We start from the raw sequence: 15,170 nt of genomic DNA on the forward strand, positions 1-15,170 counted from the left end.
TGTACTCAATTCCCCTCAAAGAGCCTGCATATCACTGACATTAAAATAACACTCATTAATGCAGTATTGACATAGTAACGCACTGTGTGTAAGAATGCAGAGAGGGTGGACGCCACCACTACACAATCTAATGAAATCCGGAAGCCTAACCCGGCAGTAAAATCCCTCCTTTGCGGAGCTGACAATGTCAACTTTTTGTTTTTTTCTCAGCATTTTAAGCTGCATTCTCCATGTTTTAATGGATTATTTCCAAGTGTTCCTGTTATTTCATCTCTATAATCTAAAAACAAACACACAAACACATGACTTTTCATCTCTTCATACTCTCTCTGAGTGCTCCTTCTATACAATTACCCATATTCAGTTCTCACATCATCTGCAACTACAGGCATATCAAATCCCAACCAATTGGAGACAGTATTTCCTTATAAAGGAAAAGCCTGCGAGGGATAGCTTGATATAGCTGTGCCTCCCTCACTAAGTAGAAACATCAAACATGGGTTTTCGTTCTTCTTATAATGAGCTGTCTTCAGCTGTCAAGTGGTGGCGGGTGCTCGTAACCAGCTTTCCATGCAATGAAAAAACGACTGCTGTTTCAGCCTTCAGAAAAGCAGGCCATTTGAATAATGTAGAGCAACAGTAAATAGCATTCAGCCTGCAGCCTATCACCACATTGTACTGTACCTCTGCAGAATTAGCTACTGTACTTTGATGCAATCTACTGACCGCACATAGAGAAACAAAACCATGAAATATTGCAGTTGAGTCCATTCGAAACAAAAATAAGGCACTGAGTGTTCTGCTGCTGTAGGAGTCAAATAGCAATACTTCAAGTAATTCAATAGTGCGCCAGAGCATGCACACAGCAATAGCAAATCTTAAAAACACACAGCCATTCCCTCCATATCAATCAGCTAAATGACATGGTGCCTTGTGTGAGTGTCAACAGATCCTGTTTGGGGACTTGTTTGGCTTGAGAGCAAAACACAACAGGTGAGAGCAATTCAGCAGCTGTCAACACACTCCAGAATATAATCAGTCTATGAACAGAGCCGCAGCTCTAAAAACACGCTACATCCATTAGCTTTCCCATATAATGTTTTTTTTGGTTTCATTTTGTTTGTTTTTTTACTGTACCAGCCAACTTTATACTGGCTTAAGTGTGTGGGCTGCTTTGTAATGCAGCACATACAGTCAAGAAGCTGAGCACTGGCTTATGGTTTGCATAGGTCATTATATTTGATTGAGAAATGTTAAAGCAGATATTATAGAACTAAGAAATGAGCTGTGTTTCTATGTAAGGGGTTTCTGAGAACCAGCCAACCCAGTCAGTTATTGAGAAACGACCATAACATCAGCGCTGCAACAGCCTGGTTTAGCACAATAAAAGAAAAAACAGGAGAACTTCTAGCAATAGCGAGAACTAGACCAAACTAGGGCCGCACCTAATGACCATTTTCATTTTTGTATAATCTGTTGATTTGATTAATACTTTAGTATATATAGACTCAGAAAACAGTGAAAAATGAACCCAATTCTTCTTGTTCAACCAGCAGTCCAAAACACAAGGACACTCAATCCGGAATCAGATAGAGTGGGGAGAGCTGCAAATGTCTGAAATTTGAGAAGCTTGAACCAGTGAATGTTTGACATTTTTTGTAGAGCTGACACAATTCTATTGATTAATTATTCAGATGACAGAAAATCAACCTGCAACTATTTCGATAGTCGACAGATCATTGAGGTCATACGTTTTTTAAACAAAAGTACCAAAAATTCTCTGGGCATGACTTCTTAAAATGTGAGTATTTGCTGGTTTTCTTGGTCAATTATAAAAGTGAAACTGAATATCTTGGGGATTTGGACTGCTGACTGGACAAAACAACACATTTAAAGGATTCAACTTGGCCTATTTTCTTGTATTTTGTAAACAAATCGATGAATCCAGAAAATAATTGGCAGACTGATGGATAATTAGAATACTCATTAGTTGTAGCCCTATATATTTGCTTAATAAATGACTTAAACAATTCATCTATCACTAATATTGTTGCTGATTGATTTTCTGTCAAATCAGTTAATCGACTCATTTCAGCTCTAGACGTAACTCCACCGAGATTAATCATTCCAGTGGTATTCATCAGCATTGCAGGGGTCTTCTACTCGCTACTTGGATTTCAAAGAGAAACTCGAGGCCTTGCTCTTCTGTAAATGCCGTGCATCCACACAGCGCTGTCATTTCGAGTTAGGCAGCTTATAGTTTAGCAAAGCAGCAGACACAGCCAGCAGGCCACTTGATAATATAGGTCAGAGGACTGCAAGCCCACAGCCAAGAGGTGACACTCCACATCAGCAACATACCGAGCAGCCGGGTGTCATTTCAGTCACACTTCCTACACCGATGCATTAAGAGCATTTATACACTCTGAATCCCACACTAGACGTCTTAATGTGTTACCATCATTTTACCTCGGGTATGTCAATAAACGCACATACTCTCTAACTGCTCTTTTTTTACGACTGAGGTAAAATGCAAGGTAGCACATTAACAGCTGAACGTTACATTCTGTCGCTGTTCTTTTATCAATAATTCATGTTATTACTTCAGGAGCATGATATCTCCAAAAACATTACTGAGTGCATTTATTGCTATGACTGCACATAACGGACTCAAAGTGGGGGGAAAAAAAAAAACAGACTTCTGCTGTGAAACTGTAGATAAAACTCTGTTCCAGTAACCCATGACTCCAGCAATCTCGTTGAAATTAAACTCGCTAAAATCCATATCATTCAATTTATATGGATGCAGCGGTGTACTGGTTGCAAAACAGGACGCAAGGGACATTCCAAATTCTATACTCAGTGATCCAATTAGAAACAATCCACCCTGAAATATTCCATATCACTCCCGAACAATTCCCTGCTAGAAATCCACGCCACTGTGTGCGGACAGTGAGGCAGACATTCCTGACTGTCAGCATTCTGGGGAGGAGCGTCTCATCGCTCGGACAGGACTTTCAGCTTGGGAGTCAAGGCGTGCACACTCCCAGTGGGTGGGTGTCTTTTCTATACTGTGGGTACACACATTGACACACACACACACACACACACACACACACACACACACACACACACACACACACACAGTGCCCCTGTCATGCTGGGAAGGTTTCAGCCTGCTGCCTCAGAGAGGTCAGCGCAGGAATTCCTCAGGCCAAAGGAGATTAGTAATTGAGTAATGGACATGGTGACATGGACAATGAGGAGACAGAGAGGGAGAGAGTTGGAGAAGTTGAGAGGAAGAAGGGGGGAGAGAGAGAGAGAGAGAGAGAGAGAACGAGGGTATGAAACACAATATGAGTTCATTATCTATCTCCCCTCCCCATGACTGACCTTGGCTTCGGTGTCCCAAAACAAACTTATCTGGGAATTAAACAGGAGCCCTGGGGAGTAAGCCAGGGACAATTGAATTAGAATATGTTTTTTTTTTAAGACTGCCTCAAGACTAGAAAGAGTTCAAGGTACACTATTTAAAAGGTGAGAATTATTGTACATAATGTTCTGGCACTTAATGCATGCAGTTTATTCATATGCATAAAAGTTGCTGTAAGATCTGCGGGGTGCTGAACTCATCTTTTATTCACTGATTCCATTAAGAGATTGCTCTTACACGCGCTGGGGGTGATATATGAACTTAGCATTCTTGCACAGTTGTAATGACAGGGAAAAATAGCGAGATAACAGGAGTTTTCAAAGCCTTCCTGAGAGTGGGTGAGGCATCCATCATGTAAGGTGACACCACAAAAAAGCTGCGTCAGCTCCCTTGAATCACTGCAGCTTTGTATTTTAGCAACGAAACACACACACTCGCACACACACACACACACAGGCACACACACAAAAAAGACTAAATGCATTATGATTCCACATGCTCCATCTGAGAAACCACAGTTAAGAATGAAAAATATTGGCTGGAGTATTAAGCAAGAGCTTCTCATCTGTGGCTGCATTCTCCTTAAAGGTTATAATAATGATCCACTGTAGCTGGGGGCACTGCAGTCATGCATCAAGGCAAATGTTTGCCTGTTCAAGTGGTTAGTCAATGACAAAGTGGAAAAAACGAGCTAAAGAGCACCAAAAGTCTCTTGTGTGTTGACAAACTGGGCGCTGCTGTAACATATCATTACTTAGGCTGCGAAGACACAAAACAGTTTGGTGAAAAGAATCAGAACATTGTGAGGGACGGGAATGACAACTCCTAAACCGATGGGAAATAGTGGGGTTTTTTTATAGCCTTTGAAGTCCAGGGTATTCCATTTTAAAGGTTTTAAATTACACTATCCTAAAAAGCTGGTAATAATTTACATGCTATTTCAGCAATGGTGAGGAATTCACTGGAGGGCAGTGTTCAGAGTTAATGACTTGTTCTGCGGCAGGAGGAGGCACACATGCGCGCACGCCACAAATGCACAGTAAACCCCCCCACCACCACCACCACCTCCACCACCACCACCACCACATCTACCTCTAAATTCCTACCATTGTTCTGTGAATGGGGACATTTGGTATAATGCACAGACTGGCCGAGACCAGAGAGCAGTAAGAATGTTCTAAAAAGCTCACTGTAAAAATGTGCCATATCACATTTACACTCCAGTCATTCAGCGGGGACGACCTTACCCATCAAAATGCTGGTCGCATACCTAAGCCACTTACACTTAACTCAACTAGTATCCCAGATGCCTGAATTACCCATTCAGGGTTTTTCCCTTAGGAAAAATCAAAGAAGCAGCAAATGAATACAATCTAATTTCCCTACAAGCTGGCTTTCCAAGCACTGAAACACATGCATGGACTACTGCCATGAACTGAAGAAATGGCTCTGGACGCATGCCAAAGTGTTTTCCACAGCAATCAATACTGGCCTACTGCTGCAGTCCCCAGCCTGTCAGTGTGTGTGTATCCGTGTGTGTGTCTATGTGTGTGTGCGAGTGTGTGTGCGCGCGCGTGCGTGTGCGTGCGTGCGTGTGTGTGTGTTTGCCAAAGCCTTGTCAGCTAGAGGGACAGAATAGAGGAGAAGAGAGGTCAGATGAAATCAGAGGTGATGATAATAGCACATTAATATAACATGATCCAGAAATATTCTCCGAGGTTGTGAATTCCCATTAAGAGCTCCTTGCTGTATTTGCAGTTAAGTGGGATATATTGTATAAGATAAGCAGAAGCAATTAACCGCCCGAAGCAGAGTATACAATAAGTGGGTGTTGTGTGCGGTGAGCTGTTATCTACAACAGCTCTCTCCTGAAATGGGAGTCCAAAAACAGAAAGCATTACAGCTGGTGAGCAGCACCAGCAGGAGAGTCGGGCCATTTGAAGTGAGAAGAAATAATGCGTCCCTCAATGAGTTTTAAAACACATGTGACTGTTTAGTCAGTGGCAGTTTGCAGGCAGACAAATAGAGCAGAGGCCCCAATAGAGGGTTTGTCATAATGGGTGAGCAACTCGACACAAAGCCTGTTTAAAGAGCAAGCAGAGCTCAACTGGTGGGGGTAAACACTGTTTGTCAGGCTGAGATACAATGAAAAATTGAGCTTCCTCCACATATGGACTTAATAATTAACCCAGTATAAATAGATTAATAAATTTTCTCTGGATTTGTTTATCAACTATTCAGCAAACACAGCAGCCGAGAGTGAGGTTTATTCAATGAATCATCATTTTTACTTCCAGCCAAAGCTGACTGGATTTAAAGCCGGCTGCATTTAAAAGGAATTGACCTCCAGCCCAGTGACTGAAGAAAAACAAGCACAGTAGGTCACGCGTTGGTTCCTCTTGTCACTCCACAGCACAGCAAAACACGGCAAACGCAGCACAGGAGAGGCTGCGAGCAAACAAATACCTGAGAAGTAACCAGGAAATTACATCATATCTCAGCACTGAGAATACAAGTGAATCAGTAATCCAATTCCAGTGAGCTGCAGTAGTTCAATATAAGGCTGTTCTGATGTCTTTAAAGAGTTGTGCCTTTTGATCGTCGGTGGATATTGGCTTCATGCTCAAGATAATAGCTATCTACAAGATAGGAGACGGGATCACACGAGAGAAAGGGAGCGACAGAGAGCCGGCAGTTTACATGTCAAACGTCTCAAACTGTTTCTGTTTTATGTTTTGTTCAAATATTGGAGAGTAAAAAAACAAACAAAACATGATCTATGAATACATGTAACGAGCCTCGGCGATACCAAGTTGTGGCTCTACCTCATGATACTGTCTGTGTTCATTTAGCACTTCAACCTTGTGAAAACAGCACACTTCCTGAGAGCTGCAAGTTATCAAGTTCATATCTGTATGAGTCACTGGGCTAATTTGAACTCACGATTTTCAGCCAGTCAATTACAGATTTACAGTTCAGTTTAACTCCAGAGCCATTAATCTAACATTATATGCTACCAGAGCCCCTGAAGAAAAAAATTACTCATGTGAGGTTTATAAACTCCACTTGCCAGTGTACCTAAAAATGAACTCTTCTCAAATGTTGACTTTTTGAAAACAAACAATCTTTTCACACATTCATCACTCGGGCACAGGGTTCAACAGCCAGTGAGGTTTAATATCACAGCCTTTTCGCGAGGCTGGTTTACCCTTCCTGTTTGCCTTTTGGATTATGGGTTGCGTCTGTGAGCGCTCCTCGCTGACTCATGCAGCGCAGATTGGTGTTTTGGGGGCAAAGTCAGCGAGAATCTGAATGCGCGCCGTAAAGGTCACGAACTGACTCGAAGTTGTCCGGGCAATTTCCACTCTGTAATATACAGTAAGTTGCCCGATTCGCCGAGAGCGGGGGGGGGGGGGGCGTTTGGCAAGCCTTTTAATTCAGATCAGCCTGCAGGCACCTGCACTGCGCTTGAACACGTCGGTTCCCAAATTGTATTATTTTACAGTTTCCGTAATCAGAGTGCAACTTCAAAAGCAAGCTCGTCTGTCTCTGGCGTTTGCAGGGACTGTGCGCTGTGATGCGAGTTGCTACATAAATCGTGCGGGGAAATGACTTTTATTCCTCTTGTGATTTCCCTCAGCAGATGCTTTTCCTCCTGTATCAGTCCGTGGTTCACTTTATGCCCCAAATTCTCTGAGAAATTTTTTTTGTTTTTTGTTGTTGTTGTTAAATTTGGATTGGCACTGCAGTCCATCCGGAAGATATACCCAAAGGACTGGAATGTAAGTACTTTGCAATGCAAATAAGTCTTTGGGAAAGGGGCGGAGCTGACATGTCGTTGCGCAAGCGTGGCCTCCGAATCGGCGATGCGTGCACTCAAAGTAATTACTAAATAATTGCAGCGTGTTAAAGGCTAAAGGGAGAGGGCTTCGGGAGATGATACCCGCTCATAGAGGACCTCTGCCACAAATGGCCATAAATAGCCATCTTTCTCATGAAAGGGAAACGTGATAGCCACTCTATTACTCAAGAGGAAAGAATGTAAGTAAACCATCAGCGGAAGAGTCAAGTACAAACACGGCTTTGTGCTTCCCCATAAACAATATAACAGCAGCGGCGAATAATTCCCATCCAGCCTCCAAATGATCAAAAGCGGAGAGTGGTAATTAAATCGCTGTTGTCGCTGGCTAAAGAATATCAGAGAGAAAACAAAACATCATTTGTTTTATGGCCGGCGAGAGAGAGAGAGAGAGAGAGAGAGAAACTCTCGATAATCAGAGTAATGCCATTCAGTGCAGCGATGTAACCGGATCACAAGCGCCACATATGGCCACAGTCAATCACAGCTCTGGCTTTTTCTCTGCCAGCGACGCCTTAATGTACCACAGAGACGTTTCACATTGTGTGGAGGATGGAAATGTCCACATGGAAAATTATGCAAAGCGTGGAGAGTAGTTAAAACGTGTCAGCGCCGGCTTTGCTCTGCCACGCTTTATTACTCGCTCTGCCTCTTTCAACATCAGGCGGCATTACCAAATATCTAATAAGTATCGCACCGACCGATCTGAGCCAGTTTGATCCCATCCATTCATTACCGTTTCGCAATTTCCGCCCATATGTCAGTATTTGTCACGCTTTGCCCAGAAATGAAATGACAGAGCCTCGGCGCAGGATTCTTGCGGATTTTCCCCTTTATAAGACAATTAACCCCATAGAGCGCAGCGGCAGCCCCATCGAGCGCAGCTGGACAAGTGCACATTCAGCAGTTGACACCACAGTAGACAAACAGGCTGAAGTAAAACTGGACAACAAACACCGCTGTAGGGTCAATCCGTTTACTGCACGGGTACAATCGATGTCGGTATCAGTTGCGTGCGCTTATCGATGCCTGTGCCACCGGAGCCACTACACATCCACCGCCAACTCGTAATGCGGCGAAGATGCTGTTTAATAAAAACGCTCGCGAAAAAAAAAAATGGGGGGGGGGACACGGGGAACAATCACGAAATAGCACCAGTCACGCACCGTTACCCACCAGGCGGTTAATATTCCTACCTCTCCGTGAGTGACTGTCCGTCCCAGGGGAGTATCCTCGGGTAGAAAATAAAGTTTGGAGCTCGATAAAAGTTGCTTGCTCGTTCTTTCTTCCCAGAGCAGCTGAAGCTCCGCTATGCAAATAGGATCCTCCGGTTTACATCTGACGAAGAAAAAGTCTCCGAGAGACAGAATCCTCGGTTTGCCGTCCCGGTAAAATTTAAAGGCTTTGTAGAATATATATGGTCCATGTAAACCGCAAGACGAGCCCACCCACTGTAGAGGAAAAACACAGACAGAGATATTAATGAATGGCTTATCAACTCATTTGGTAAACAAATCGTAACTAGGTGGACACAGACGTTTCAAACATCCCTGCGCAATTACGCAGGGCCCGGCAAAATATCACATTAGGACATCTCGGTTTTTCTGCAAACAATCAGTATCGTGTAACTATTTTTAGATGTTCAACATATGACACAGATGTGGTCACACTAAATGCAAGGTGTCAAAGTTTCGCGGACTAGGCACACGGGCGCAGTTTACGGGAGGCGGCGATTAGCGCAATGCGAAAATAAAATAAATCGACGGTTGATAACAAACGTTACCTTCAGTGAGTTCGGCTCCATCTCGACGTTATGAATTGATTAAACTCAACACGCTCTCCAAACTTGCTGGCTTGAATGGATTGCCGAAGGTCCTGTAAGACACATATTTCTGTAGAGTTTAAAACATCGCGCAGAGTCGATACTGAGCCGGGTAAAAAATGTGCTTTGGACGTGGGTGCCCTACAGGAAACACCGCGTAAGTCTGTGCGTTAATTTACTGAGGTAAATCTTCGGTAATTAGTTTTTTGCCGCACTTGTATTCAGCGTAATCACGTGTCCGGACCAAAATATTACAATATAACCATAAACAGTTCAAGAATTTTCACCCGTCGCTGGGTCGGGGTTGCATATCAAAACGGAAGATACCATTTGCGAAAAAAATCGGCGCCCACAAAAGCCGAATTTGTGCCAATATCGTGCGTTTATGGGCTTTTCGGAGGCTACGTGTCTTCCAGGACTTCTGTAAAAGACGTTCAGTATGAAAGCACATTTCTCACAGTAATGACACTGAGGCGCTCGCTGTGGATGCCTCCAAGAAACAATGTTACATGAAAGTTAATAGGGTTATCAAATGATTCCTCAAAAGGCAATGCTGAACCCGCGAGGTGCCCGCGCCGCTTTGAGCGGAGCCCGGTACGCGTGGTGGCTCCGGCGCGCCGGTTGGCTTCAATGCTGAGAAATAATGGCCTTTATGTATTTTTGAGGCGAGGATGAAAAGACCAAATTGGCTCGAGTTAGAAAGCGGGGCGTCACGAGACAGAATTCACGAGGCGGTCCATTAGCCTATCCAGCCATAAATCATGTTAAAACGCTGCGCAGACCTTGTGAAGACAGCGGGATATGTATTTAACACGGGTCACATTTGCGCGATCAAAGCCTCTTATAATTACGTTGATAAATGTTTATTATTGTAAGCACTTGTGGACTACAGCGCTATTAGACAAACAAATATTAAACTCTGAATTATTAGCCGTAGCCGCGGTGTGTATGCCAGGTTACGCAAACTTCACGGTTTCTATTTACATCTGTGGTCTCATTGTCCTTTCAGTCCCCGCTGGCTGAGTGTGTCAGCTGTATTTTAGTGGCTGTCTGGAGTTATTCGTGTGTCGAAAAGTACCCGCTCAGCCCACATCGCTGTGCTGTTTCTACGCTATCATCCACCCTTTGCCCTGCATTTATCCACCACTCAGATCACAGAGCATGCAACAGCGACATAGGCCCACTTCTGACACCAGCTATTTCAAGTACAGTATTACGCAATGCGCTTTTTTTTTTTTTTTTTTTTTTTTCCAGAAATGACGGGCAGAGCATACAGGCGCATTGATTCACATCCAGTAAAGTGTTTTCCTGTCTACCGAACTGACATGTTTTCTTCTTCTGGCTCTGCCTCTGTTATTAATAGCTGTCTGGCATTCATCCTAAAGATATACAGGGACCGATGACGAACAATCAGTGGCACCTTCCACCCATTATATAAATAATAGAATAGAACAGAATATAGAATATTGGGAAATAAGATAAACATACATGTGCCATCTGAGTTTTTCCTCCACTGCCCTCCACTCAAAGAGAGAGGCAGCAGAACGTTATGTCTTAATACTAAAATAGCTGAGGCAATGCTCTGTGACACTCAGATATTTTAAGTACCAGTTTAAGGCATGGGTTTCGGAGCAAAAGGTGGATTACACAGAGGCTCATTGTCTTACATGCGCTGCAGCAGTGTTGGGATTCCTGCAGTGAATCCAATATAAACCGCAGCTCTTGGTGTTATCTTTCCCGATTTCTCTCACAGCCTTTTCAGTGGCAGAATCAATGGGGTTGCACTGTTAATGGCAGCCACCATAATGAAGTCCCTGGTTAATCAATGGCACCACTCGAGCTCTTATCTGGCAATTGCAAGTGTTTACTTGTAAAACAGCCAGTGTGCAGCAGCGACTGCAACATTATGATGCAGATATTGATGTGAATTAGTGTGAATGGAGCTTCACACTGAGAAATCTTTATTGAAAATACATTTTTAAAAGCATGTGCTCAAAGAGATAGGGATATTGGGCAATTGTGATGATACCATATCAAAATCTTGGGGACATTTTCTTAAAACTGAGCGGTAGAAAATGATACACATGTTGAGTATAATAATCAACCCTCTACAATCTCACCTGCTTCTCTTTATCTCAACATGTCTTTGTGATAAGACAATATTTAATGAAAGAAATTAATAAGACATATCTACATGGTTTCACCTCATGAATGAACTTGGAATGCGAAAAGAATGAATGTATGAACGTGAATGAAAAGAATAAGGGTCTAAAACATTTTCTGCATGAGTGTACAGACAAATAAGTAGCTGGAGAAATGTACTGTAAGCCAAATTGAACAGCTGAACATCAATTGCGGGCACACTGGTGAGAATTAAATGTGTTATACAGTATCCATGCAGCTCAAATCCCCTTAAGTAAATCTGAAAGTAACCCCCTTTAAGTCCACCCCGCATGTGGGTTGACAGTCTTACAGGTTTTTCCACTTCAGGCTCAGTTTACATTCTCATTTTCCATTCATTTTCCACATTCGCAAACACTACTTACAAGTTTGTTTTTTGAGGCATTTTGCTGAGTGGCTGGTTAAAAAAAGATCACTCACTATATGAATATTATTTGTTTCCTTTTCACAGCTGTGACACAAAACTGCTCTTACTGCTACTAATATGTGTTGACTGCATGGGTGAGCAAAGAAGGCTGAAGGGTCTTCACAAAGGAAGGCACTAAACAGGCCTTATTACAGGAAATAGAAGAAAATCTGGTTAAATATGTTTCAGGTGGATACTTTATTTGTTGCCGATAGCAGAAGCACACCATGACTGGATAAGTGGTAGAGCGTTACTTTTTTCCCAGCACAGGTGTTCCACATTCTACATAATGAGGCAGCCTCAGCAGGGAGCCACAAGTGTGGTTGGAAAGCCACCTCAAAATGGAGAGCTGGGTTTACAGTTTCAACCACAGCAAAGCAATACAAATGTCATTAAAATAATATATTCCTACATAATTGTGGCCATATGTTGACATTTCTGAATGATGAATATGAATGGTAGTCAGAATGGGTTCCATATACAATTATGCATTTAACCACCGCAGAGCCCCAGGTAGGATATTAGTCAACAGACAGGTATAGAGATAAATTTAAATCAACACTTTTGTGGTGCCACCCAAGAAGAAAGCAACTGGGAGAACAGTATTTTCGAACACTATTAAAACAAAAAAACGCTAATTGTTTCTTTCAACTGACAACACAATTTTTTAGTTATGTAAATAACTACAGAACTTAAAAAAAAATTTGTCCAACCAACAGTCCAAAACCCCAAGATATTTACAGTAAGACAAGGAAAAGCAGCAAACATTTAAATTTTGAGAACCTGGAACCATCAGGCATTTGGTATTTTTGCTTAAAAAATCACTTAAACAATTATTAAAATAGTTGCCAATTAATTTTTTGTCGATCAACTAATCAATTAATTGACCAATGGTTGCAATATAATATGCAGTGAAATCTTAGTAAATGGCTGATTTGTGGCTGACTTGTATTTAAAGTATTTCGTATACATTTCATTCAGAACCCACCCTTTAGGCGGAAGCTGTACCCACACCTAGTGGTCAGAGCTAAGGGGTTTGACAAAGTTAGCCGGTTAGCAGCTAAACTAGCTGGTAAAAACAGTGGAGCATTGAGCAGTTAAAGAGCCAGGAAGTCCCTCAGAAGCTGGTGGAGAGCCAAACTGAGCTAAAAAGAGGCAATGCATGTTAGTGGTATTTTAGTGTTGTAGCAGGTCAAGGTGGAACTCATTTTAACTACTTCCTACTGATCTTGAACAATGTATCAGATCTGGTCTGTTGAGCATATTATTGCATGTAAAAACCTTAATTTGCAAAGTAACTAGTGACTATAGTGGTCAGACAAATGTAGTGGAGGTGAAGTAGAAAGTAGAAGAAAATAATCGTGACTCGTAATGCACAGGTAGGCTACCTAAGTACAGTACTAGTAAATGTACTTAGATACTTTCTACCATTGTTTCTCAACAAGATATCACAACTAAAAATGTACTCCACCAACGAAGAGAATGTTATTAAAGGGTAAACACACCTAAAGCTCACGCATTTACTAAATAAATCATCTAATAAAGTGTTGGAAATGGCCTTAAAGGATAAGTCAGAGTACTCCAGCAGTACTGAGCAGTAAGGGGATATACATACATGGCCAAACATCATTTTTACATACAGTAAAATATCTCAAGGTGATATTAAGATCCACATTTCTATTCGAACTGCCAGGCATCATGAAAATCTACTGATGACTAAAGCAAGAGAGCTTCTGAGAAATTAGGGCAACACACTCCATCTCCTACTCATTTCACATGCACAGTTGCATTACCCACTGGATATCCATCTATCATCAATGGAAAGCCCTGGGACATTAAAAATCCATCAAGTAAATTTGTCCAAACACGGGAACACGTTTCAATAGTAACTTTACACCTGCGTCTCTGCTCTGCTGTAATCACATGACAATGCCCCCCCGTCTGAAGCATGACTTTAGGAAAGGTAAGAGGAGATCTGAGTGGTGTTACTTGGCTAATTTTAGCCTCTTAGACTCATTATAATGTGGTGTTACATTTCTCTCCATTCTGCCACACATGGGTCCACCTTCAGTGGACAGCACATGCACAAGAAATCCAATTAGTTTATTGAAAGGAACACTTTTAATTAGGACCTAAGTTCAACATGTTCAACTGGAGGCTATTTGAGATGATTTCTGTGTATATTAGCAGGTGTCAGCCAGTGTACTGTTGGCTGAATATTAACTGACTTAGCTCATAAATATCTGAGATGCAGTGATATCTTCAGAACATCAAAGGAGCTACCGCATGCAGTGAACTGTTTGGATTATTACTGCTCACATCAGAATAGAAAGCCTCCTGGAAAAAAAAAACAAAAAACATTCCTCTTTTTATTCTCTAATTTCAAACTTGTTTATCTGAGCTACCATACCTCATTGCGTTTCACGCATAATTTATGGCTTTTGCAATCCACCTTTCCAATTACAATATGCAACATTGAGGTCCCTTATTTCAAACAAACTAATCATTGTATCCATTCATGGCTGTGGCCATTGATCATACCAAATGTCATATATTTATATGTGTGTTAGGCGAAGTAATTCATAAGGCAAACACTGGTTGGCCCAGTCTGAATGACTGCCATGACAATGAACTAATTGCCTACAAAACACAATTTCACATTCATGGGCCACTATTACAGCTGAATTGTTTGAAAATGTCAAGTGAGTCATTTTATTAAGTGCCACACAAATGTAATCATGTGGCAGGGCAACGTGAATTCGAGTGTATATAAGTGTTAACATCACCGTGGGTTTTAGGTTATTACTGCCGCAGCAAATGTAAATTTGCCTCATTGATGGTGAGCGTTCAGCTGAATCAGAAATGTGCAAACCACAAACAAAATAGGCTGCTTCACTCCAGCTTCATACACACACACACAGTCGCATTTTATATCTCCCCATCTGAAACGGGGATTAGAACCATGAATAATGTATTTATGTAAATGTCTGATGGTTATAACTATAAAAGATGAGAGTGATTGAAAAGGCATTTTGTTAGATTGAGTTACAGCTGCCTGTGAGTTATGGATGTTTTCAGTGCAGGGAATGAGGCAAACTCCACTAAAACTTAAAAAAAAAAAAAAAAGAAAACAAAAGCTGTGTTTTTTTTTTTTTTAGCAAAGAAGTCACAGTGTCACCTCCACATCTGAGGAATAATTTAATACAGAAACTGATCTCAGCATTTATGATCTGCTCGGTGCGTTTCAAACATCATTCACTTTATTACACCCAGTGGTCAAACTATCATTGACTCTAAAGTTACTGAGGACAGTGACCTCAACGTTTACCATCTGTGTAATGCATCACCACTGCCTCTTCTGTCAAGCACTGGATTGTTATAAAACGGGCATAAATGTCAGCAGACATCTATAATGAGAGTATTCACTGGTGTGTGTCAACCTCCCATCTGGGCTGAGAGAACTGTATTA

General features: G+C 41.8%; 1 protein-coding gene across 1 annotated transcript in view; it reads right to left on the reverse strand.

Annotated features, from left to right (window-relative positions):
* The window catches only part of arid5b (AT-rich interaction domain 5B), a 75,651-nt gene extending 66,320 nt beyond the window's left edge, over positions 1-9,331 (reverse strand). Inside the window, exons 1-2 of the mRNA XM_040139968.1 lie at positions 9,076-9,331; positions 8,489-8,743 (exon numbers count right to left, since the gene is read on the reverse strand). Coding sequence (XP_039995902.1) covers positions 8,489-8,743; positions 9,076-9,096 — 276 coding nt within the window. The 5' untranslated portion in view covers positions 9,097-9,331. The remainder of the gene's footprint in view (positions 1-8,488; positions 8,744-9,075) is intronic.
* Positions 9,332-15,170: the final 5,839 nt, after the last annotated feature.

The sequence above is a fragment of the Xiphias gladius genome, chromosome 11, assembly GCF_016859285.1.
Source record: "Xiphias gladius isolate SHS-SW01 ecotype Sanya breed wild chromosome 11, ASM1685928v1, whole genome shotgun sequence".
NCBI classification, from domain to species: Eukaryota; Metazoa; Chordata; class Actinopteri; order Istiophoriformes; family Xiphiidae; genus Xiphias; species Xiphias gladius.